At 40.7% G+C, this 27,818-nt stretch overlaps 1 protein-coding gene across 1 annotated transcript in view; it reads right to left on the bottom strand.

The window, feature by feature from the left end:
• ARHGEF4 (Rho guanine nucleotide exchange factor 4) overlaps positions 1-24,274 on the bottom strand; it is a 209,474-nt gene extending 185,200 nt beyond the window's left edge. The window contains 2 exon segments of the mRNA XM_030495802.1: positions 11,735-11,770; positions 24,197-24,274. Coding sequence (XP_030351662.1) covers positions 11,735-11,770; positions 24,197-24,259 — 99 coding nt within the window. The 5' untranslated portion in view covers positions 24,260-24,274.
• Between the last annotated feature and the right edge of the window lie 3,544 nt (positions 24,275-27,818).

Genomic DNA, 27,818 nt, shown 5'->3' with positions numbered 1-27,818 from the left:
CCTAGGGGGAGAGCAAAATGCAAACCATGTGCTTGGGCCCTCCTCTGAATTTAATACAGGTAGTTTCACACCCAAACGCATTGGTGTTTAACAGTCCCTGGGTCCTTCCACACACCCCTCCTGGTTGGGGGTGTGGGTAGAGCTTTGTTTTCTTTCTCAGTGGTTTTACAGGGCTGCCTTTCTTCACTTCCCTGCGTTTAGAGGCACTGGACATCCCTGAGGTTGTGACTGGCTTGTAAGTTTCAATGAGTGAGGCTTATTGAGGAGATGAAAGTATTCTGTTTGACATCACAGACTGATGATTTTCAGCAGTACTTCTTCATGATTTAAGTTGTACTGGAATGCTTCCCACAGAGAATGTATTTGTAGTGCATTACTTTCATAAAGGATTTCAGTAAATCTCTCTTGAAATTTAAAACACATATAGGAGCTTATCAGTGAAGAAGTAAATGCTGTACTTCTCTGTCATGATGTCTACCTGATAGAGGTGGGATGAGGATGTTCAGATTTAGTTTCTTCAAGACCTTTACAACTACACTATGAAGTGATAAAGGCATGTAATGGTTTGTATTATTTCAGTTTTTCATGTTGGTATTACATTAAAAAGTTTCAAGTAAGCATTGACAAAAACACTTTCTAAACCTACACACATAATTCTGTAACATATCAACAAAAATCCCTGCTACATAAAATCTATAGACCACAAACATGGCAAGAGCACTGAGAAAGGAAACCATATTTTTCACCACACGTTCTCAGGAGAACCAAAGGGCATGACTCGGTTTCCCTTCAGTCCTCGGGAGCACAAAGGATCCTGGCTTGCAATCTGAGCAATAAAATGGACTCAAGTCCCACACTCACAGCACCACCACAATGAGCCCTTCATTAGCTGGCACTTCCCGTCAGATTGTTAAAGGGGACACAGGTTTACCAAACAGCTAATCCTTGATAATGAAAGGTTTCCAACAAAGCAGTCTTTCCAGGGAGTCTGGGCACTTGCACATTAGCAAGAAGTGAATAGACAAAATGCTTCAGGAATAGTGCCAAACAGTAGCTCATGCACTGAAACACAAAGACATGCTGTCTTCAGGGAGCTAAAGAAAAAAAGAGTGTTTTGAGTTGTTTCTTGTCATCATAGTTACTTTCTTTCATACTCTTTCAGAGTCTTCAAGCTATAAAATATATACACATTTGTCTCTTAAATTTCACTTGCAAGTATAAATCAGTCTCTGCACTGCCTTATCCCATTCTCCATGTGACAGAGGTTTCCTCTCTTTGCAGTGGGCCTCTTCTGGACGTATGCCACTTTTCTTACTATCAGTCCCTAAGCAACTGTAACACCATCGACTGCTACCCCTTCATTTCCTCAGGGTTTTGTTTTATTTTGGTATTTAACAGGCTAACAATTGGATCTTTTCCTTTTGAGGTCTATTTTAAGAAGGCTTTGTTTAATCAGATGCAATCAAGCATTTAAGGTCCAAGATAAGTTTTTTTTCTTTAGAATTGCAAAGGCAATGCATATTATTTGGATTTGGGTAAAGAATGCCAGGATTAACATCAGAACATGAAACATAAGGGTTATTGAAACAGCTTTTCTTTTTGACAAAAGAACATGGCAGAACAAAGTCAGGCTGAAGCACCATTTCACAAGAACAGAGAAGCTGTAGGGTGGACAGGTTTGAGTAGGGAAGGTGTACATGACCCTCAATGCACAGTGGAGCTCTGGGAGGGACCATGTCACCCTTGTTCACTTTCTTGCACTGGTGAAGAGAGCAGAGGACAGCACAGCATGTGTGTGTTGTACCTTCCCGTAAGAGAGAGCAAAGAATTTCAGCATGCGCAAAGCAGTTCTGGCCATTTCTGACTTACCCATCTATCCCTTTATTTTTTCTCTCCAAGGGAATATGAAGGTACTGTGGACTTCACTGGGAGCACCTATCTCTCAGTCTTGTTTGTATGGTGGGGCAGAAAAAGAGAGCTTGTTGGGAGGAAGATAACTGGTATAACCAGGGCTGAAAACCCTTGAGACAGACCTAGGCTGACACCCTATGGTTCAAGTTCAAGTCTGAGGACAACTATGCTACTGCTCAAGCTGGTTTGCAGATAGACAACTCCATTGCCTATGGAAGTCACTTTAAAAGGATGAGCTTTTATATGGACAACCATTTGGGTCTATATTCCAGAAGAATTAGTTAGATCACTAATTAAGCTCAGAAAGTGACTGGCACTGCCTTCACAGTGGGCCACCCTGGCACCAGGGATTGTCCACCCCACCACTGCTCCATGCTTCCACCTTCTTCACATACAGCCCTGCAAATACATCTTTGGGCTGAGCTGCGGTTGGAGGAAAGGCAGTAACCCACCAGTGTTGCCTGGGATGGGGAGACAAAGATGAACCAAACAGCAAGAGCCCCTCCAAATCAGGCTCCTGGAATGACCCTATTTCAACCCACACAGTCCATTACCTTTCTAAAAAACACCCTTGGGAAAAAAGGTTGCAAACCTCATTTTTTATTCTTCTAAAGTAAATCCCTAAGACTCTCAGTGAAAGGGTAATGAGATCTGCTTGAAGCTATAGGTACTGGAGGTCTGTCATCTCTATAAGATGCACAAGAGGGTTTTGTGCTGAGGGACCAACCATAACATGGTGCTGGTGGTGATGTGAGGCTTTGCCAGGAATCATAGCTATATTGCCAAAAAAGCTCCAGCTTGTGAAGGAAGGTCACTCATGTGACACTTTGCTTTGGTAGCAGTCTGTTGACCTCTGGGCTGAATCTGACCCCATCTTGCTGAATATTTCCTAGCATGTCTGTGGGTGCACAGGCACAGTCCTTCAGCTTGCTGCTCTGTCCCCATAGCCAGAGGGGACTGTCGTATCTTGTCAGCAGAGAACAACCAGGAGAGCGCAACACAATGGCATCCAACCTGCTGCTTTGGAGGTGCTCACCCGGAGGGCTCCAACTGTTTCATACCATCACTGACAGTTAGGGTCTACCTGAACACCAACCACAAAGGCATACCTGCTTCCCCTCCAGCTTGCCAACCTTTTTCCCAGAGCCTTATCGACTCCTCAGGAGAGTCTTACAAACTCAGCTGAAGAGCAGAGGAGCAGCTGACCCTTTCCTTGGGGCCTCTTTCTGCAAGGTGCTTGAGGCTCGTGCTGGAAACCAACCAGCACTTTTCAGCTTCGCATTTCCCACATCCCTTTACTCCCATGCATGGATGCAGACCAGCAAACTAATTCCAGATATTTGCAAACAATACCTGGAATGTCTCTATTTCATGACAGAGATGTACAAAATTGCATCAGTGCTTTGACTAAACTTAATACAACAGAGAATAAATCACGTAGCTCAGGCTGGTTGAGAGCAAACCACAGTCCGACCAAGACGAGTATATCCTTGCCTTAAAAGTCCAAGGCAAGTAAGTGAGACTTGGGTCTCAATTCTTCTACAAGATTCTCTACTTTGGCAGGAGGGCAGGGGGAAAGGTATATAAATCACTGAAGATGTTTGGACTATGTCTGGGCAAAGAATGTAAAATAAGGCTTACCATCAGAGCACTATGATTTCTACAGCCTTTAAAGCGATGTGAAGTTGAACACTTGCCATATTGCAGTCCTCTCCTTCTTGTTTATTTGCCACAGTAAACCAACTGAACCAAATAAATTATATCATTTTCTCTTTTGGACTAAATGAATGGACAATCCTCATTTGCATTTGGCAGGCTAGCACAGACCATTCTCCAGCCTTGACAGATATTGCATATAATGGTCTCTTTTTTGTTCAGCTCCACTGTCCAAATGTTGAAAGAGTCTTTACACATTATACTATGTTACTAAAAGACAAAAGCTGAACTGTAACTGTGGTTTTGCATCTATGCAACATCTCTGTGCTCTGCTAAACAACAGCTTGTTCCCCAAGAGGCAGAACTGATGAAGCCTGGTTTCTTATAGATTTTTGTCCCCTAACATACCCTCCACTCACCACATTAGTTCTGTTCCCACCAATACTCCTTACACGCTGCCCTGTCAATACATAAATGTTGACTGGCCATACGGGGCTTGTCAATAAAAGCACACGTTAGAAGAGTTCCCTCAGTAAGAGCACTAATTTGGATGTTCCTCGATTACTCCACTGCCAGTGCTTGTGAAACTTGTAGGAAGCCTTGATACTTCTGCCTTTCTTTTAAATTTGGTTAAAAACTGTCATTAGTTTCAAAAGGTAAATGCAGGGAGACAGACAGGCATAGATCTCTCAGTCGTCTCATTCCCTTAGTAATTCAGCTAAAAACCTACTAAAAAGTGACTCTTCAAGTTCTTCACGACTGCAAAAAAAGACGGTCCTTTGCCTTTTCAGAAGTTAGAGTGTTCACTCTGATACTGGGTATGATTTCATTCCCTCATTGCCTGTTTTGGGATAGTTAGGACCCCCAATAACCCACTCCTTTCACAGATTGATGGCAGCAGAGGTTAAGTTTCCATGGATTGGTATACATGTAAGGACAGAAACACATCCATAGCCTCCACAAATGCAGATTTTGACAATAAGTATTCAAACCCCACATGGGAAAAAAATCCTACTGAACTCTGAGCACTCATACACTTACAATGAGTGTCAAGAGATGATTGGGAAGTTTCAAAGAGCAGAAAGTAGTGTATAGCAATCTGTAAAGTGAGTATTGTGCTTAGTATATGAGTTAGAAAGGCTGGGCAGTGAACATTTCAAGTACCTAACACCTTAAACTAGGCATTGGAAGAAGAGAGCACTGCATTCTTAGGGATTCTCCTTGTCAAAAGATTGAGGGAGTCAACTTTCTGGTCATTTATTTTCTGCAGTGTCTGTTGCAATACTTCAGTCTGAATTTATTTGTTACATGGATATGCTGCAGACATCAGCATGCAATGAGGGAACATAAACAAGGTATAAAAAGCACAAGTATGCTCACCAGACATAGCCTTATTGCAGCAGAATCTTCCAGGTCAGTGCTGTTAAGTGGGGACATCAATTGTTCTTATGAAATGTCTCAGCAATGAAATAGATCTATGACTTCTGAATTACCTTCTCTCCTTCAAGATGTTTTCATCTGGATTGTGATGATTAAGCCTTGTTTCCTGATATATCTCATGCTATACACTACACCAGAAGTGTTTACAGGACTGTAAATTTGTGTTTGGAAAGCAGATTCCCTATTCTCTTTACAATATAGTGTGAATAATTACACAGATGGTAGCTGCAGCATGCTTCCTACAAATAGGCAAATATCATACGAAATGTATACTTTAGCACTTCATCTTCCAAGGTTTGAGCTTAGTTTTTTCTTATTATAATTTGAAGTACCTCACAGACTTGCTGTGTACAGTCCAAAATCTCATGAAATGTTTCTCCTAGAAATCCTGGTGAAAGTAACAGTTGAATAGCTCCATATATTTGACCTAAAGAGCAATATATCCTGCAGCATATGCATCCTGAATCCACACTAAGAATCCCCAGAAGGAACTAAGTAGGTATGAAATTATTCATCAATTTCACCCAACCAAGAAACTTCCAGTACTCAATTTCTCATTATTTCCACTTCCCTGAATGCAAACCATAGGCCAATTTTAGTTTTATTTTAAAGAGAGTCTGAAGCAGAAATCTTGAGTCCCTGGAGGAACAGGTAGAAATTGTAGGAGCATGTACAGTGAAGTCATACTCCTCAGCAGCCTGACCTGCAATGGACTCTGCCACCTAAATCCAAAGCTAGTGGACAAGTTCTGGTTTGAAATCACAGTAGATCAGACAAAGCACCCACCTGATGGGAGCACAACTTCCCCAGGGACCTGTTCACCTGAAATAAGACAGGAACTGAGTTCAGGCAACAGAAATAAAAGACTTTGGACTCCCACGTTAGCACGGTTAGAAAGGATGAGGGATGTCTATAAGCCATGCACTTTGCCCTCACTGAGAGACACTAGGATGGAAAGACAAACAAGTTGAGACCCTATATTGTTGAACAACTGAGTCTTGCTACGAACTCCAAAGAGCGAGGAAACCCACCAGAAACAGGCATCTACCATGAGAGAAGTATGTTTACAAGCATCCCAGTGCTCTTTATATAGTGCTGTGCACAGTCACAAACAGAGATGTCAACATTAATGTAAAATGAGGACACTGAAATGCACTTTACTCCAGTGCAGAGCTACGAGGAGCTAAGCCAGGTTCACCCTGAACAGGAGTTACTGTTTGCATAACCTGCAACAAGGGGCCAACTGACTGAAGAAAGCCAGAGCAGCAATATGTAAAGGAAATAGCCCTTCATTCACTCAGGCCAACACGTTGTCCTCACTGACCCTGAGCCCAGGGGTTTACAAGCTAGTTTCTATGGGAAGTGATGTGCTACACCAGGCAGGCAAAGAAGACACTGCACAGAAACAGTTGTATCAAAAACGATGCTACAGTGATGCAAGCTCAAATGTCATGTTGTAAACACAGGCTTACTGTTGAATCCATCTGCCTTGTATCTAGTACTTGGAATGGATGCCAAGGAAAATTCTGTGTTCAAGTCAACCTAAACTGAAAATAGTTATAAGAAATAACATTATGGGTTGCTTTCAATCTTTGGGATTCATTCATTCATTCCTACAATAAAGAAGGATAGACATTATATGAGTGTTAGGTTATCTGCATTCAGTTCCTTGCTCTGTCCCAAACTTTCTGAATGACCTTGAACAAATAATTCATGGAATCCACCCCTCAGTCTCCTTTTGCTACATCACAAAAGGAACTCGAATACCGAATTCATGGAGAAGGCACTCAGACACCATGGTGATGAGTTCTATAAAAAAAAAGTACGGGCATATTTAAAGGCAAAGATAATGCTGGCCTGACTCTCTATTAACTGTGTGTTCTCCTGAAAGGTTTCCTCTTCAGAGCTCTTTTAGGTTTTGTTCTTTACCGTAAAAAAACTTTTAGCATTTGCAAAGTAACAAATGCTTTTTTTATCATTCTCTTTCCCTTTTTTGCACAAAATATAGACATTTTCTAAGTGCTTCTTTACATTAAAAGTTAACACAACTTACCAGAAAGCTAATAGTGAATTTATTACATACCAATGCTAATAACACAAACTCATTCTCTTGACTGCAGAGCAAGTATCTGAGAAGTATAATTGCTGCCTCCAACAATTTCACCTGTCATGTACTTACAAACACATATCACCAGTGTACTCTTTCTACAATAGCCTTTGAAGTACCAGAATGAAAGCAAGTTCTAACTGCAGACAAATGAATCCAGATTCTATCTTTGCTTTTGGAGCTCGGGCTGACAGCTAACAGATAATAACCAACATTATTCATCAATTCAGGAGAAAATACTTGACACAACTCCAACATGAAAGGCAACAAAGATCTGTAGCAACTTCGTAATCATAATTCAGGTAACGAACACACTTAGCAGGCCTTTTTACTAGTATTTAATCATAGACAAAAAAACACCCAGAAGACAGTATTTGATGATGCAGGGTAAGAGCTTACTTCTGTCTAACAGAAATGTATTTCATTTGTGATGTGAAATGTTGGCTTTTGCACAAAGGGTTCACATAGCTGCCCAGGGGAAAGGATTACTGAAAACACTTTCTGGCCTCTCATTTTAAAATAGTGCCAGAACTGGCATTCCTGCTACCAAAGTCTGCATGGTCTCCCACACAATTCTGGATGTTGGAGTTTTATTACTTCCAGAAGGTAGTATATTGAGGTTTCTTTATGAAGTCCTCTAATAAAATGAGGTCCATATGGGTTCAGTGACCATAGGTATCTCATATGAACAAACTCCCTGGTTCAGACCCACACCAAAGTAGTCTGAAAAGTCTGTAGACTGTTAGCCACATGAAATACAGTTGCTCTGAGAATCTGCAGAGCCCAAAATATCAGCCATTACTTCACATCTCTGCTCCTTAAGGGAGGGATTTTCAAAAATGCAAGAATAATATTGTCACCAAATGTCTTCTTGATCTTCAAAAAAATTATTCTACACTCCTGACTTCCAAAGGATATTTCATTTGCTACACTGCAAATATGAGAACTTGTCCTCTGCACCTACCACTTCAGAGAGCACAGTCCTACAGTTATTTTGACTGTATGACCACAGTGAACATGAGATTTTACCAAAAGTCTTTACACAGTTAATTTCTGTATATCTCCTTCCATGTTTGCTGCCAAGACAGAAACACATACTCTTTCTTCACTAAAGAACATGCTTGAAACAAATGCAGGCTTCTCATATTAAACATAATACACACCGAGGCCATCATTATTTAGATGAGATCTTTTCTGTTACTTCAAAAGCCATTGTGCAGCTAGAAGTCATAATCTGCATAATGACAAATCCAGAAGGAAAAATGTGAACATATTCTGTGGTTAAATTTCACTTGCCAAACACATGATGGCTTCAGAGGCATTTCACATTTCCTTGGAGGCTTTTCATACAGTGTTTCACACTGTACAAACACACTGTTTCACTGCTCTTTAACCCTTTGGCTGTCACTGCACCCATGAGAGGACTCTCCTTCCTGAAGAACTTACTACATCCCAAAGCACAAGGGGTATGAACAATAAGGAGATACAAAGGACAGATGTTTGGGCTGCATCAGATGGATTTGCTGGTGACTGGTGTGAGCTGTTTGGTCCCAACATGCTAACCTACTTTACTCCATCTGCTTCAATAGCTAGAAACATTCAATTTAGCATTTCCCTCAAGGACTGCAATGATTACTACAGGGGAATGACAATATAACTGGAACAGGAAGAGTTCTGCCTAATAGAGGAAGGGGAACAGTATGCTCTCTGTTAAGATTTCCTTTGTAATACACTGATAATATTATCTGATCAAGATATAATATTAGTCCTTCACCTCATCCTTTAAATACATCTCAGGTGTATTAAAGACAGCTGAAAGCAAAACTGGATATAAATGACATCTGTTCTGAGCTTATTGAAAACTGTGTCTCAGAGATCCTCTCCCTTAAGAAGCAACACAGCTTTCCTGCAGAAAATAGCCAAAGCACTAATTAATGTCAGTGTGCTGACAAGTGGCACCAGAATGAAGTACTTCCTGACAAACAGGATGGCATGTGCAGTCACTCTTCTCCCATGCCAGGGACAGCTCACTCTCTGTCACTGTCTCTCATTGTCCACTTTTACTTTTAGCTCCTGATTTACGCTCCACCAAACTTTCTCTGGCAGTCAGACAGATCCATTGTGTCACATGCCTCCATCAGGAAGACAGCGAGCTGACAGGAAACCCCCTTGGCTAAACAAACCCCCAGTTAATGCCAGCTTGCCATTTTTCACATCCCAGTCATCATCTCTCTGGTATGTACTAATGACGGGACATTAGATCAAGATCAAATTGGTGGCAATGGTCACAGAGCTGGCTTCTGAACTGGCCCTTGGAGAGATGGGCTAAATCATCACACCTGACAAACCACAGAGCACTCTGTGAGATGAACCAAGACGTACCACCAAGGTGGTAACCAGGTATGGTCTATGTTTTGGTCCATCAGTGGTAAATACTGTTATCCACTACAGGAATCCCGCAGCATTAATGCATTCTCTGGCTTTACATTCCCTAGTAATATAGCACTTAGTATAAAATCAGAAGCAGTCAGCAGGTCTGCTCTCCATGCAGCAACAGCTCCTCCTTCAGTGCTACAGGCAGGAGAAGAAAAGATGCTCACCTTCACTGTGTGAATAACTTCCACTGTGCTTTGATTTGCATTGTTAACTCTATTCCCACTTCAGAGAGACGCATCTAGCTTGAATTTAGTGATGCCTTAAATCCAAGCCAAGACACAAGCAGGATAAATCTTCAGAGCTAGTGACTTTCAATCCCCTTATCACAAACAGAAAGTTGGACGCTGAATTACTACCCGTCATCTGCAAGTTCAATTCTTCTGCTAAATGGAGTCACTCTGTAAGGTAGATGGTCACAGCACAGTGCAGTTTCAGCTCTTTGGACAGGGCACTAACTTGAACTGAGTAGTGTAGTCGCAGTAAGTATCGTATACTCTGCAAACTGCATTTATTTTACCCATCTGTCTCTTAGCTCCAGCTGCCTGCTCTCCTTTGAGACCTCAGACCTTCCCTTTCTGACCTGTAATTTCTGCTGTGACCGTTAACACTATATTTACAATCAAAGTAACCAAAGATAACTAACCAAAACAATTGCTTTAGTAAGTCTCTTGTATCAGTCTATATATCTGGCATCTAATCTATAACTCCTAATAAGATTGACTGTATTTATCTCACAGTTCTCTACTGTTGTGTTGATGACTGAATACACCCTTAAGCGGACAATTCACATTTAAAAGGAGAGAGTATGTTAAGATTTTTGCCAAACTGACTTCAGGGTACTGGGCAGGTGTCGTCTCACACAAACCTCACCGGCCTCCCCTCTTGTGTTAGAGAAGGGGAATTGACTGTGTATTGTATGTGGATATCCTCTAAGCAGAGCATGCCAACAGAAAAGGGCTTGCACCAAGTTTTTACTTCTCCATTAGCTTCCCAGTTCTTTTGCTTGTGAATAGCACGGAATATGAAACTATGGCTCTCCCCTTCTGTGCATGAGGTCAAGCAGGTCAGCTACAGCTGTGTAAAAGATGTGGATTTTTTCCTTCTGTCACAGGAGACCAAGGCTCAGTGTAACTAATACAATCTGTCTAAGTCAAATACAACAAATACTCCAAGTGTCACAGCTTGCAATTATTAGAAATATCCCAGAAATTAAAAGTACAAACCTGGTATAAACAAAAATCTGGCAGTCGAGAAATTACCTTCTTTCCAAAGCCTGTTTTGACATCTGAGGACAAACTATTCAAATCTTGAAAGGGAACCTCATTTCCATCCCAGCACTCTATCCTCTTGAGAGCCTGGGATGAGGGGGTAGGGGGTGGTAAAGGGAAGAGACTGAAAACTGACACACACGGGGGGGTAACCTTCCAGAGATAATCAATGGCTTCGTAATGAGCAGCCAACTCTACTGAATATTGATCAGGTAGTGCTGGCAAGGCTCTGCTCCGGGGAGGTCAGCTCTCCTGCCAGCTGCCTTGTGTGAACACAAAGGAGGCCTCAGCAAAAGGCAAATTGTAAATGGCAGGTTTTATATGAGAGGCACCATTCAGGTCCTCAGTAGAGGAAAAAAAACCCCAACCAAACCCAAGAAGTATACAGCTGCAGCACTAGCAAGCACAAAGCATCAGCAGTCCTGCTAACTTTTGTTATTACACTGTGCTATGAAGTGCAATCCCAGGTTCGTCATAATAAACTTGTTTTAAAGCTTCTCACTTGCAAATATGCATGATATAAGTTCCACTGGTTCCTCTTCCCTAAAGGTTTCAGAGGCATGTGAAACGGGGTGCTTTCACACATATCTGCCCTCAGAACCTTTGTCCAACATTACACCTCAGTACGTGCAGGGGATGTGTACACATTTCAAGGTCAAACTGTATGCTGATACCTAGGCCAGCTCTAAGCATCCATCATGCACTTGAAGCAGCAGAGCTGTGTGTTAGTACTCCATCCCTCCCACAGTACTCTCTATTCTTACTGTCCCATTCAATAAACATGATTTTAGGGGGTTAGTATATTTATTTTTTCTACAAATTAGATATTAGTTTTATGATTACAGGCATTGGTGGATACACACAGAACTTAAACTGCTGAGGAAATTTGCTATTAATGACTAAAAGGTTATCCTACCTTTTTAGAAGCAGAGAGTCTTTTCTCATAGGCTTTCTGTGGAAAAAGAAATTGTGACAGTCAGGGAAAAGAGATCTGGAAACTGCTCTTTAAAAAAAACAAAAAAAAAAGGGAAAAGAAAAAAGGAAAAAAAAGAATCAGAAGAAAAGAAAAAAGTTGCAGTTCCTGCCTGGTGTAACTCATCTGACTTCACTGGGGCTGTCCCAGGGTAGATTCGTCCCTCTGTCTTTGCCAAAAAGAGAACAACAGGAGCCAGCCAAAGGCATCTGCTTTTGCATTTCCCCAGTGAATCCGTTCATTATTCTCCCATGATAGAGAAGCTGTAAACAAAGGCACTTCGGGATGTTGCATTGTGCTATCCATAATTACATTGTATGTGCTTCATCAGTACACATGCTTCAGGGCACACTGCAAAAGAGTTTTATGTATTCAGGACTCTTTCTGAGAGGGTAGGTTAAAAGAAGAGAGGGAAAAGCTAACAGTTAAAACAGAAAAGGAAAATATAACAGTTAGAGAGGAGTTCAGCATAAGAGGAAGGCGGCATTACATACACACACTGAAAAGAAAAGACGCTAGTAAAATTGCTGCCTAGCAGTATCCTGTTAGTTTGTGTGCTTTAATACTTCCACTTACCCTTTCTCTTTAAGATTAGGAGCCCTCAGATAGGGACTCAGAAGAACTTTTGTAAAGCAAAACGTTCTATTTGGAAGCTCCCTGAGACTAACTTTATATAAATGTCCCAACTGTGCTCTGACTTCAGAGCAATGCGAGGCAGGTTTAACTCCCTTACTTGCAAGCATTAGAAAATTCTAGTGCCAGATCATGAGGGTACTGAATTGTTTATTGCTTAGCAGATTAGCTTAAAGTGATTGGCAGTACATGGTGCAAGTCATTTAGCCTCTGTTATTCTGTTTATCTTGCAAGCATCTACTGCTCCCACTAACACTGTCTTGAGAGAAATAAAGTCCAGCAGGACTTTATACTAACACTTACGTGACAGCTTTGCTTTCAGAGGTCCAGATTCTGCCACCAGAACATGTATAACCCACATAGAAGTGTTTGTGTTTGAAAAGAACCAGAAAAAATTTAATCTTTAAGATAATCAACACCCAGATGGGCTGGGGAGGCAGGCGTTGAAGGGCTGGAAGCTAAGACTGCTCTGGGAAGAGAAGCACAGGCAAAGGTAGCAAGCAAGGGTGAACACAGGGGTTGGTGGACAGAGTTTTGTGACAAATTCTACTTTGTCTTACCTGTATGCACTTATAATGTATTCTACTGCAAAATCACAATCTTAGGTTTGTTTGGTTTTAATAGAAGTGACAGGACAAGGGGGAATGGCTTTAAACTGACAGAGAGGAGATTCAGATTAGACATTAGGAAGAAATTCTTCACTATGAGGGTGCTGAGGCGCTGGCACAGGGTGCCCATAGAAGCTGCAGCTACCCCATCCCTGGCAGTGTTCAAGGCCAGGTTGGATGGGGCTTGGAGCAACCTGGTCTAGCGGAAGGCATTCCTGTCCATGGCAGGGATTTGAAATTAGATGAGCTTTAATGTCTCTCGCAACCCAAACCATTCCATGATTCTATGAAGTTAAAAAAGACAAAAGAATGTAACGTGTATCAAAATACACTAAAAATGGCACTCAACAATGTCAAATTGGTTTATATGCTAAATTTCACTGTGGACTATAGAACAAAACAGTTTCAAAGTGCATACATCAAGGCAGCATTTGGATAGGTTAACAGCAAAGTGAAAGATTTCTAAACTGTGCAATTCCACTTTTAGAAAAACCCAAGTCCATATCTCAAGTTTTTCCCTATTATTGTCAATTACTCCTCTGCTACAGACCATAAAAGGAAAAGTTCAGATAGTTTTTTTCTGAATACTGTTAGATGGAGGTAAAAGCTGTCAGACTTGTGTCACCTGAAAAGTAACAGGTAAGTAATTACAGTTTAACAGTAGCTCCTTCCTCTAGAAGGGACCAGACATCCACATGTTGCCTGAGTCACTGCACAGGTGACAATGACCACACCTTGGGGAGCAGCCAGTGATGACTGTGTCAAAGTGACAGGGAAAGTAACCTACCAATTTCTCACTAGAAAACCAGAGCCAAAAACTCTGCCTCAGCTGGGACTCAGGGGTTAGCATCTTACATACAGAACGTAACCCAGGAATTCTCTAACAGGAGCTGGCTCTGAAGGAAATGATTACATGGCAATCCTTTAAAACCTTGCCATAAGAGCTGTCGACTTGCTTCTAATGTTAGTATTTAAAAGGTGCTTGCACTTATTTCCCAGTAATCTTATTCATGAGCTTGCCCTTCACATGAGGTACGAAAGCCAGCAAAGGACATGAACAGATATTACCATGTCAGAAAACTCCCAGCCAAGACATAGTCATTCCATGCAAATTCAGAAAGGTTGGAGACTTGCTGGCCTGAGTTTCAAAGCTGTGCAATTCAGTGTAATGAAGAGGAAAGGACACTCAATGTAGTAAAATAATAATATACTACTATTTTGCACCAAAATACAGTCACTCCATAACAATAAATTATATTAATAGATATTAATAACATCTTACCTAGCTAGTCAACTCCACAGATGTCAATGTCTAACAAAGAAACGACCATCGTTTGCTCATGTTGCATTACCTAAAGCTGGACCTTAGATAATGGTCAAGGTTTGACCATCATGGCAGGTAGCCACATGGTGACTACTGGCACAAAGAAATCCATGAGAGCTGCAAGAACCAGCACCACACAGAATAGAACTGAGAAACCTCTTAGACTTACGTGAAGAATCTACTTCTACAGATCAAAAAGTCTTTAAGGATTATTATTTTCTTTTAAATTCCTTTGGACTAATTAAACCAGAGATGATGTTTTGGAAGAGTGCCAATGTACACCCTTTGGAATTATTTTCAGCGTTATCTAGAGCCTTAGTGTAGCCCCAGGAGTGAGCTTGTTGTGAACAAAACTACCTGTGGAAAACTGGATGAGACCCACATGTTGCCTCATCAACTTTGAAATTTCAGCACATGGATGTGTCTTTGACAATTGAACTGGAACCTCAGTCATCCATCTGAGACAAGTATACAACGCTCACAATTCCTGTGCACTACTAGGATGCCACGGTTAGATGTACTCTGCAAGTACTAAATCAGTGAAAAGTACAACAGGCTCCATTCACAGGGCTTTAAGCAAAACTTCACTCTGGGCAAGTCTAGGTCTGGGCTGCAGTGAAGGCTGAAATACAAAGTTGCATGCAGCCAAAAGTGCTGTGTTTCAAGTGGCTTGGGATCAAACCCATCCTGATGTGCACCCAAACCGTATACCATTTCAGGCTCGCTTCAAACCTAGCCCACTGTTGCTGAAGGGTTCACAAACTTTAGTGAACTTGCCCTGAACTTTGCATTGGAAATGAACAAGTAAAATAAAACGGTCAAGTTCAAGGTTCTGCCTTAAGACATTTTGCCCAACTCTGATACTGATGCCTTATAAAAATAATAATTGGTATTCTATTCTACACAGACATCCCTAACCCCATTCCTCATACACACGTTCTCAAATTTCTATATGTCTAAGGACTTCTCCCATCTCATCAGCTTCACAGAAACTATGATCTTTAACGTCAAGAAGAAGATCCCCAGCTACAGAAACACTGTAGGCTATGCATAATTCTTTCACTCACCGGAATAAAACCCCTCCATCCCAAAAAGCTTACTTAGCTAATGATAGCAACACATTCTTCAAGGTTTTTGAAGGCCAAATGAAAAGTTGCTTTCTATTTTTAAGGAAAGTCATAAAATAATATAGAAGAACTTTGAAAATTGATCATGGTCCTGTCGGTGGTAGTAATTCCAAGTTTAGACTCAGAGATTCCACTATGTGGCTTTATTTATTAGTCTGCTAAATACAGAGCCCTTTGCTATTCATCATCAGTTATGGCAGCTTTGAATCTTCCCAGCAACAAGTGCCTTACTGTTCCTCTGAGTGAGTGCATATTCTTCTCAATGAGGTACCTCCCCTCAGTTTTAGCATCTGTTTTTAACACACTTAAAACCTCTGTCTTAGAACAAGCACTGCAGGCCCGGGGAGCTTTAAGATAAACTGCAAAGCAGTTTGGAAAGATGAGAAGAAGGGAGAGTGAACCATCTGCTACTATATGCAACTCTTGAAGCTCTAACTGGTTAAATAAACAGGATTTGATTTAAAGTAAAATCAGTTTATCCCTGAACAATGAAGCTAACTGAAACTTGTTCTACAATAGCCTTCAACACTATCCACTTTTATCCATGTTCATTTTTAACCTGTTCTAATTGCCAGCTCATTTTTTTATTGAACTCCCTATTTTTTCCAAAGAATTACCGTTTTTGTAGTGGTAGTATTAAACCTTTTCAAAAATTAGCTTACACAAACCTCACTCTGATATTCGGAAAGTAAAAAAAGAAAAAAGCAAATGAAAGCCCACTACTAACTTCTTCTAAACCATTTCATATCATCAAGGACTGTGCATTTGAAAACAAACGAAATTATCAGAATCTTGAAAAATACATTTTTGATTCTGCACACCTCTATTTCTATAAGCCACTGCATAGTAACTCTTTGAGTTTTGTACGTAATCTAAAGAACAGGCAAGTAAAAACAGTTCCTGTCTCTAATCCTTTCATTTTCATCTGAACCTTTTCTTTTTCATCCCGCTGTTGCTCAAGGGAAATGCAGTGATAGCAGGATCAAACACAACATGTAAATAATCATGAGCCACTGAGGAGTCACTGAGGTTTCTCCTTTGATCTAGTGAAACAATGATTTGTCTCTAATCATTTAACAGGCTCTTCCCTGAATCTTTTCATATTTGGTGTACATCTCACAACACAGGTCCTGACCTTGTCTAGGTAGATCTGGTTTTCTCGGGAAGACTTTCTGACAACTCATGAGAATGTGGTAGAGTACAGTCCCATGCTCTTGTGGCAATGACAGTGTAAGGGAATTCCAGCTACCAACGTCTGTACCTGTTCTGTGCTGCTGTGGGACTGTGCTCTGAAACATGGCACTTCCATGGAAGTGAAAATTAACTGGGGCAAGCGGGAAAGAGATTAGTTAGCTTTTCCCCTCTTCCAATGTGTTTTGCTAATGTCAGTCTCCAGCATCCTTGTAGGCCCCTTCAGATACTGGAAGGCTGCTATGAGGTCTTCACACAGCTTCTCATCTCCACGCTGAACAGCCCCATTTTTCTCAGCCTGTCTTCGTATGGGAGGATCCCAGCTCTAAAACACTTGCAGGATGATTGACCATTCCAAGGATGAAAGACTCGTCGGTTGAGAACTTTCCATTGCAAACTGGTATTTCAGTTTTCCTCTGCAGGTATAGCACCTAAAAACTGTTTTTTGTTCTAAATGAGACCCTCACCCCATCACTTGCCTCCAGGAGCTGGGACTTTGAGGGGAAAAAATTCCAATTTGAAAACTTTCACTGCCAGCATTAGGAAAGCTGTTTTCTCCTGAGCATTGACATTAATATTTCTTCCACATTCTAGTTTATCACCCACGCGCTTCTCACCACACCTTAAGGCCCAGTCTCTTTTTCAGCAGGGAGAGACTGGCTACCAAACTGTACTTGGGTTGTCCAGTTCAGTAATAGGATTATAGCAAATAATACCAACCACACACTTATTCATATGGAAACAGCATTAATCCCTTCTGCCTGCCCCACCCCATAACTTTCTGTCTGAGCACAAAAGCTATGTGTCTGCTTTGGCAGCAGAGAAGCATTTAAAAAATGTTTGCAAATACCAGGAGGTTCCCCCCACCCCGTTCTTTTCAGTTTAGCTCTGCAGAAACACACAAACAAAAAGTATAATGAATTAATACAGGACAATCATATCACCACCTGGGAAATAACATCAAATACTGATCAGTATATAAAATTCTAGCAAGTAACTTGGCAACACAACTTACTAGCCCAATACTGTACAATGTAAGTGGATGTAACACTGACCTTGTCTGACTTAGTGAGACTTGCTTATATTAACGTGGAGACTCAGCTGAAATGGCTGAAGAAAATGGCAACGCTGACTTCACTTGATGTTAACACACCTGGACATTAAAAACAATGTTTAGGGTGGCAGATTCCCATCCTATTGTGCTGCCTCTGTGGCAGAAGCAGTATCTACTGGCAGCGTGGATAGGAGAATTTGGAGCAGTGAACCTGGAAGGGCATTTCTTGAAAATCTGTCTGTGAACTTGTGTTTGTGTTCAGAGCCTGCACCTGAACTACGGTAAATAGGATGACAGAATGGTTTGGATTGGAAGGGACCAAAAAGCTCACCTGGTTCCACCCCCCTGCCACAGGCAGGGACACCTTCCACTAGACCAGCTTGCTCAAAGCCCCATCCAACCTAGCCTTGAACATTGCCAGGGATGGGGCAGCCACAGCTTCTTTGGGCACCCTGGGCCAGCGCCTCAGCACCCTCGTAGTGAAGAATTTCTTCCTAATATCTAATCTAAATCTTCCCTCTGTCATCTTAAGGCCATTCCCCCTCATCCTATCTTGATTCTGTCTTGATTCCTCTATTACCTGGAAGTTCTCTAAACCCCAACAATAAAATCTCACCTATTGCACACAAACACGAAAGATGAGCTACCAAGCTTTATCCTGCCATTTCCTTTTGCAAGAGTCAAAATGACAGTCCACTTACAACAACCATGATCAAAATTATACCATTTTCTCTAATCTACATAAAAATACACTGATTCCATCTGAAAGCAAATCTGGGAGTTAAATAATAGAACCTGCTTTTGACTAAGGAAAAAATGCAATATATCTACTGAAACTGAAAGCAAAGGGATTGCTTGCATGCTTTTTTTTTGTTAGGTTGGTTTTAATTATCCACATTATTCTACATCACTTTTACAGGAATTGGAGTAGTATGATTGAAGGTTGATGTCCCTACAAAGTATAGCTTTTCCATACAAATGCAAGTTTCCAAATACAACAGAGTCAAGTCTATGGAAAGAATACATTTGTTAATATTTAGAAGTTCAAATTTTATTTAATTCCTTGTTCCTGAATGGCAGAGTGATCTAGCTGACTTTCAAAACTGCCCTGCCCAAGCATTCACATAGTTATCTATATATCTCACAACACCTTATTCAAGGCTTGCTTTTATTATGCAGAGGTGACACCACAAATTCTTCAATATTTGTCAGTTTTCATCCAGTTTTGTAAAAAATCACACTTGCATTGCCATTCTTGAAGCATCAAGTGAGAGGTTTTCTTTCTGTCAAACACCAGCTCTGCCTCTCTTCCAACAGAAAACACCAGGAGAAAAAAAACCCAGCACTTTCTTAGATGTCTGTAACAATGAGAAATCTTCTTGGAAGTGCATCAGACATTGCCATGTACACAAGAAGTAGTTTGATCTCGGTCATCTGTTTAGAGGTTCTTAACCTACCCTGCGTACTCACAAATTATTTCAGTCCTGGTTGTAGCTACACACTGGTTGTAGCTCAGACCTGGGTTCTGGAGATGGCTTGATAATACTAAAGATAGATAGTGCGAAAATTTCAATTCTTGGCTTTTTGGAGTGGAGAAAGGAGGAAGCCAAACTCCCCAGCACATGCTGAATGATTTACACTGCCTGTAAAGAATTGAACCTCTGCCCAGAATGCGAAACCAATCTGAACCAAGCTTGCTGTCAGATTCAATACATTCCAGTTTTTCCCTCCACTGTTTTCCATTTCCATTGCTTTGTCTTTCCACACTTGGTTCTACCGAGCACTGTAAGTACTATTCCAATATAAAACAGGCTGCTTTAATACTTTTGGTCCAAATGAATCCAGAAAATTTGGGAATATATTAAAGGAAAACTGAACTGGAAATATTTCCCCTGAACAAAACAAGCCCCATAGAACAGCTTCTGATGTTTTAGGAGCTAAGAATGTATCTAATCAGACTGTTCACCCTAGCAGCTTGACCCTAAAGAAATATTGGCAGTTTTGACCAAATAAGTGAATGGAGATCGAGTATTCTGGCTGACACATCTGAGATAGCTTAAAAAGTCAGTGTTCCAAGGGGAGGGAGGAGGGAATGATTAGGGCTTCCTGAAAAACATCCCTCTTTAGTTGTCTCAAGTTGCACGTCTTAAAAATCTTGGCTTTTACTCTGAGACTGAAGGCTAACAGTAAGCTTCAGGGGAGTTCCATTAACAGCCAAACAAAAAATACTCAGAACACATTTATTTCTGCAAGCAGCTGAACCAACATAGTCCTGTTTCCTACAGATCTGCAGTTCTCCAGTGTGGAAACTGAAATATTTTAATAATATTGAAATATTATTTAATAATATTTTAATAATTGAAACATGTTTCTCATGTTTAATAAGGGATAAATTTATGCAGGAGCCTTGCCCTCAGGAGGGGCATTAGCTAAGTCTCTGTTTCCACTCCCTGACTACCTACTTCTGTTTCCCTGATGTGAACTCTGTAACTTCTACTTCACTCAAATTATGCTGAGATTGGCCAGAGTGTTCAGAAGTTATTAGAGAGAAATTACAGACACAGCAAGATCATGTAAGCATATCAAATACCTGGAAAAAAATAAACTCTTGTCATTTCAACAAAATGTGAAGGTAGTTGGAAAATAACTGTGAAGGGACCCTGCCAGACTTCCCACTGCAGTATTTTTAGGTTTTGCTCAAACTGCCACCTACCAAGACAGGACAGGAAGGACAGTCCAGTGGTTTAAGATACACTCTGTGTATCAAGGTTCAGCTCCCTCCTCTAACAAAATTTATCTGTGACTGTAGTAAGTTAGGTTGGGAACAAACGAAAAAAAAAACAAATCAAAGAGCTAGCAACCTCAAATTGAGTTTTCCAGACCCACCTTTCTGGTGCTTAAAACTCATACTACTTAAAGTGTTCTCAGTAGAGTACATGGAGAGTGTTAAAAACAGAGTAACAGCACGTTTCGCAGGCAACGATTGTATCTAACCACTATAAAATAGTGATGACAAGATGTATCTGAAACCCCCTTTTCCATTCACTGGACAGCTTTGCTATGGGTTGTCATTTGGAATCCAACCTTCTCTGGACTCACTCCAACAGCTCCACATCCCTCTTGTGTTGCTGCACCAAGAGCTGGTCGCAGGGCTGCAGGGGGGTCTCATCAGAGCACAGTAGAGGGGGAGAATCCCCTCCCATAACCTGCTGGTCACGCTGCTGGGGGTGCAGCCCAGGACATGGGTGGTTTCTGGGCTGCAAACACACACTGAAGCCGGGTCATGGTGAGTTTCTCATCAACCAACACCCCCAAGTCCTTCTCCTCAGGGCTGCTCTTAACTAATTTTAACTATTTTATTTAAGCTAGAAAGGAATCAGCTTATTTAAATCAATATAAATAATTCTTAGACATAAAAAGGGATTACCCACGGGAGACTGCACTAACTTAATCATTTGTTTCTAAAACTTTTCTAAAGTTTATAAAGCTGTCTGCTTCTTAGTGAGGGAATATATTTGGACATGATACAAGTACGCAGCTACAAACTGTAAAATGAAATTATTTATGATGGGAAGGAGTAACACTAAGAGTATGAGGAGAGACTGTGTCTAGCAGGTGAGAAAACAGACACCAATCTGTGTGTACTCTCATGCAGTTTGACATGAACTTTAACTGCAAAATAATTGAAGTCCACCTGTGTGCAATAGCAACACATGTAATAAAAATGTCAGGGAAGCACTGCCCAAGTCTGAGATCTGGCAGTAGACTCGCTCTCACAAGGTTTATAAATCAACCTTACAGATCCAAGTGGTTTCATTATGAGTTAGGGCTACTGGATGCAAAATGTATTAGCCCAAGAGGAGAAACTCACCATTTCATAAGACAACTTGAGAAAACAAACTTTGATAGTATACAGGAGATTAGAAAAGCTCCATCTACAGACAAGCGACAATGGTCAGCCAAATGCATCTTTGAACAAAAGCAAAATGGTTAACTTGTTCACAGACATCTACAAATGAGTGCCTAACCTTCCTTTCTTTGCAACTGCCCCATATTCATAAATTGGGCTTGAAAAGGAGAGCTGGCTGAAAGAATAACCTTTGTGGCATGTGGGACTTTTAGAAAGATTCTTTTCTCACATCCCCACAAGTTGTTGCGGTGACCCCTAAAAACTGAAGCCTACCCTGGGGACACAAGTGAGAAGTTTCACAGATGGTAGTCTCCAGAAGACTTGGTGGGCTACATGGCTCTCTCCACACCACTTACAGAAAAAACACTTAATATTTCCCCTTTTGGGGAAGCATTGATAAAGAGTTATAGGGAACCACTGGTATTTTCCAGCTCATAAGCACCTGAAGCCCTATCTGTAGCCAAGAACTGGAATAATTTTGATGTATAGGGGACATATACAGGCTGTTACAAAGGGTGCCTCTGTAACACAGCAGCACCATTCCAATGCTGCTGGCCTTCTCTCTCCTCCCACGAGGGCAGGCTTGCTAGGTTCTGCCAAGCTGCAGAACCTGAGGAAAAGCAACACTGTGCTGCTTTTGTTCTTGTGAAGGGAAAGGAGGGGGGAAATCAGCACTTTTTGAATGGATTAGGACTTGGAAGACTGTCAGGAAATAAAAAAGTGGGGTCTCAAATCTGAACAGACTTTATGAAAGCTCAGAAAGAAAGAAGCATTAATAAATTAATAAATGCCCACAGCTTAGCGAGGGCATTGTAAGGGCCTCAGAAAGCTTTCACTAGGTGTTTCCTGCACACATCTCAATTAATGCACAAAACCCCCTATGCCCAGTGGTGAGTCCAAGGTATTTAAGTTGTTACACACACTCAGACACAAGATGTACACCCGCTAGCTCTGACTCATTCTGTAACACAGGTATAGCTCTTAAAACCTACATATTCAATGGTTGCAAATAGGTAAAACCACAACAAAACCAATCAAACCAATTAGAAACCAGACAAGGTGCAACCTTTCCCACCCTGGAACAGCACTGTGCAAAACCACCAGTTGCTCCAGCACTCTGCCTCACATGGTGGCTCTGGCCTGTTGCTGACAGCCCTGAGGCTATTTACTCCCCCCACATAGCTGTATGGATTCTTACCCCTTTCAGTCAACCTCACAAAGATTCCTGCAATAAGCAAGTGGAAAAATGAGAAGGAAAAGTCATATGAAAGTGTCTGTATCTGCCCCCTAATGCAAGGAATTGGCATCACGTGATAAACCCTACCATAGTCAAAAGGAAAGGCACTACAAATATGGAATATATATGGAAACAAAGCTATCTAGCAGTCTAACAGATAAAACTGTTAGCAGTGTTCAGGTTTCATTTTTATGTCACAGTTTTGCGTAGTTATGCTGGAAAAAAACCCTATGTAGATCCTGCCACCAAACTGACAGACATGTAGAGGTGCCTGTAGGAGAGGGCTGAGGTACCACCTGGCCCAATACCTGTGGTCTCCAAGACACCATCATCATCATCATCATCATCATCATCACCACCACATATTTCTTATCTGTCACGTACTTCAGAAGAGAAAACAGCCAGCAAATGTTGCTTTGACATTTGTTTTTATCTATCTGGTGAACTGCCCATCAACTAAATGCCTACAAAAGTAAGACTTGAATGTAATACACATCTGTAATAATACAGAGACAAAGGAAGACATATTATACCTTCTAAATTTACTAATATAGCATTGTTATGCATAAAAACCACCAGCATTTTAAGCTCAAATGTCTCAGTGCTTCTCTGCTTAAATCTAAAACCTTAAACCTAAACTATTCTATGATTCTGTGATGCACTTTTGTAGGACTGAATGTTTCCTTACTTGGATCTGAATACTAAAGCAGCTTCCTGCAAGGTAAAATGGAATGAACTATAGAACTTATACCTGGTCCAATGCCTTGTTTTTCCCTTATCCAGTAACACATTAGCAAAAGTATTTTACTTAGATGTGCCCAGATCACATTTACAGTAAGCCTCACTGCAGCCTCAAAACTGATTCCCCATTATGTTTGACAAAAACGTTCCAACCCCCCAATTCTTTACTTTTGTAATGTCCACAATTTCAGGACTAAAATGTTCTGTTGCTCATCCAACACAAGAGATGAATGTAAACCAATTAAGAACACTACAAGAAATTTCACCTAGAAATTAAAGCAATATAATCTCAAACCCCTTGCAACTATGTAACAGCATATAGAGCTAACCTGGCTAGCAATTATTAGTGTATTGCTTTGTATAGTACTCCATTAGTAGCCCATACAAGTTTTCCCTTGTTAGATCACCTGTTTCTGTGTACAGTGTCAATATTTACAATGTTCCTTTTACTAACAAACCATGATATTTACCGTATGGTAAATATCAATGAATCCTCAAATGCTTCAGCAGAGACTTTGATCAATTTCTCTTTTAAGCATATAGGAAGTTAACTAAAAATATTTGGACTACTATTTCTTACCTTGCAGAGTGTCAGCAACAGCCAGCATGTCAGGTACGCTGTCAGAGTGAGTTTTGCTTTCATATATCTTTCAGGCAAAGAGGTAAGGTACATTTGTACCAAATCCAGCTCTTCACGGACAATACTACTGCCAGCGTTATTAATATCATCTTCCCCACCCTCTTGTCTTCCTTTTTCCTCTTCTGCTGATGCACCTAAACATCTATTGAACTCCATTTTAAAAACGTCCCCCCCACACACACTTCTTCACAAAGCCCTGATCTTTCCAGAGACAACTAAGGGAAGTTTTTATTTCATATCAGTAATGATATTCCCCAATTCTCCAGAAGTATGTAGCCTTGTCTTTAAGCCAACCCAAAAAGTTAAGACTATAGTAGAACAAACTTTCTTTAAACTGCATTGGCTCTTTGCCTTTCTCTGATTGAACAACCTCTTGCAAATGTGTGTACAGCTACAAGATAAATATAGCCCCAGCTAGCCTTGTCATACAGCACAAGAATACGCCTGCTGTTGCCAAGAGAGAAGAGAAAGATTCCATTTATTTAAAGAACAAGTCCTCGGCATCAGTACTCCCTTGTTCATTTGGAGGAGGGACAAAAGATGAAAAATCTGTTATCTTTGAAAACTTTTTTTTGCCAACTGTGCTTCCTCAGAACAAGTCCCAGTTCTGCACAAAAAAACTGTGTTCTTATGGAGGAGGGTTTTTTAATTCCAGAGGCTTCTAGCCACAGTAATTCATTGTCTGTGATATCACAGATGCCAAGCTTGCGAAGGCTATGAATTTCAAAAGAATAAATGAGGTCTTGCAGATGGACTACAGCCAAGACATTCTGAAACAACGAACAGCCCTTCCATAGGCCAAAATATGAAGAAAATATGCAAGAGATTAACTAAGTAATTTTTTAGCTAAACATTAAGCAGCTCATCTGTGCCTCGTGACTGCTCAAGTCTGCATGTTAAGAACAATTTTAAAGACCTTTAGCCTACTCTTAGTGACAGAAGAGAGCTAATGGTTTAGGTTTATTTCTACAAATTATGAGAATTCAACAGCATCAACAACTGAAATACATCATTTTAATCAACAGGATTAACTTTACTGGTAACTTCATGCAGTAAGTTATGATTTCTTCAAACTATTTCCCCCACTACAGAGGGGTTGGATATTCAAGGAAAGGAAGAGATCACTGTGTTTTGCTCAAAAACTCGTCAAGAGCTCTGACAATTTGAAACACTGCCCTTTTTAACATGTGGAAGATCTAATACACAAAGATTCCATCATCTTGAACCACTCTTAAGGGTTCAGACGGGGTAGTTATGCATTACATGCTTAACATCCAATTATATGATCTTTAATCATATTAAATACCACCTTGATCTAATCTTAATGATTTTCATAGAACTACCTGTGAGTTTTTAGAATGGGTGTTTCAGAACATAAAAAGTAAAAACAAAGTTGCCACACACTGCCACACACACACTGCCTATATGCAGTCTGCCTATAAGAAATGCCAAATAAAATGAAGAAAACCTAAATGCCTTTTTTTTGTCTGATATATTTTGCAAGGTGTCTGGATCACCTGGTTCCTCTGCTGGGTACAGCTGCACTACTTCCCTCTCTTTTCATGTTCACACAAATCTGAGGAAGAGAAAATATAATTAATTACAGAGTCAAACCTTCCTGTGATAGCTGTAATAATGCAGAACATCATTTGTATTCCTGCATGCAATCCTGAGTACAGATGTTGAAGGCAAGCTGGCTCTAGCAATTGCAAGGGAACTGGATAGCATCCCAGTGTTCACTCATCTTAGCCCTATCCCTCTGCTGCCAACATGTGCCTGCAATTCCCATATGATGCTTACTCTGATATAAACAACTTTTGAATAATCTTCCGGGTAATGCTTATGGAGCTTCAAATGTCAACAGCCAGCTACTAAAGCCTTTCTGTGGTAGTCCTCCCTGCACGGGGCAAGCTAGCATTCCTCACAAAAGGAAACTAGTTCATGTAGAGGAAAGTTTCACAACTCTTGCCTGTTCTCTTGTCCCCAAAGGTAAGTAGCCTACTATCTTTGAAAGCAATTGTGACCACGCCAAAAGCCTGTATCGCCATTGCTGCCAATTTTGAACCCAGTTAAAGAACACTTGACACAGAACAGGGAAGGAGAAATCCAACCAAAGAAATTTCAAGAAGCAAATGATGGTGCTAGCTTATAAACTTGTAGAACACTGTCAGCTGAGGGAAATTACAAGAGTAGCTGCAGATGAAAAGTAGCTGCATTACTAAGCTACTTTCTCTTAGTCTGTTCCCAGAAAGACATGACATTGCCACATACTGGCAAAGTCACATTATTTTCGTCTTTGTTGCCTCCCAGTTCTTTGACCACTAAGGAGCTTCTACATGAGGTATTTTTAACCCCATTATTTCTTCTCTAATCCATGCCATTTCTGATGTGAATAATGACATATGAACCAACAAAGACAAGTCCGCCCAAGCTATTTTCTGGCTCTGGTAAATTCAAATGAAAACACTTCAAGCCAGTGTTTTGCTGCCATCCTTGGACAACCTATCCCTGACCTGTTAATACATTCACTACCACTGTAGCATTAGGTGGCTACAATCTGAGGTATTTAAGAGATAAACATGCTTGGCATTGAAATTGTCACAATTCCATCTTAACAAGTAACTAGAGTCTTGTATAGAGGAAGCCAAGAAATTTCAGAAGAATGAGATTTTTGAAGGGCAAGCTGCTAAGAGCTAGCGACTTGGAATGTGAGGTAACAGAATTAGCAGACACAAGGTAACATGACATAATGCAGTTGAGAAGCTGTTCAAGTTACGAAGGACAAATTGGTAAAAGCACTGAGATGACTTCTTAAGTTAGGTGATGAGATAAACTGACATCACACAATGAGTTGTTCAAATCTTACACTTTGCTTGCCAGATTCCACGATACTTTCATGAAGTGGGGAAGGGAACAGTCAGGATTGACACTATACTTCCCAACTTCAAAGGCTCCAGCAATTTTACAGCCTTCGGAATGCAGTTAACCTTGACTTTACCCAGAAGACTGCTCAACTCTGGGCCCATATAGCTTAAACGGATATCTTGCGGTCATGTATCATATCAAAGCTCCAGTTCATAACGGTTTAGAGTAAATATCTAGTTGCATACAGAGTACAATTTGAGTTTATATGTATTTACTGTCTATATATTTACACTACTTACCTTATGTATGTAGCTGATATAAGCAGGTTTTAAATAAATAATTGATGGTCACAGGCTCTACTACTCCTCAGTCGAAAGGCCCACTGAAATGACAATAAACAGCATTTTAAACTCCATAAACTGTTCAGAATACATATAAATAAAACCTTCAAACCGGGTATAGCTCATTTCAGTCCTATCATGACTGATTACTCTTTTCATCAGACTTAGCTCTAGCAACAACAGTATTAATCGGATACTTTTTAGTATTAATGGTACTTAGAATGTTTGCAAAAACAACTCTCATTAAACCATGTTACCTCTTTTAGTGCGAGGTGTCCCTGCCCACGCCAGGGAGGTTGGAACTAGATGATCTTAAGGTCCTTTCCAACCCTTACTATTCTATGATTCTATGATTC

This window comes from Strigops habroptila, chromosome 8, assembly GCF_004027225.2.
Source record: "Strigops habroptila isolate Jane chromosome 8, bStrHab1.2.pri, whole genome shotgun sequence".
In the NCBI taxonomy this organism is placed as follows: Eukaryota; Metazoa; Chordata; class Aves; order Psittaciformes; family Psittacidae; genus Strigops; species Strigops habroptila.
The sequence above is the reverse complement of the archived record's forward strand: the minus strand, read 5'-3'. Positions and strand labels throughout refer to the sequence as shown.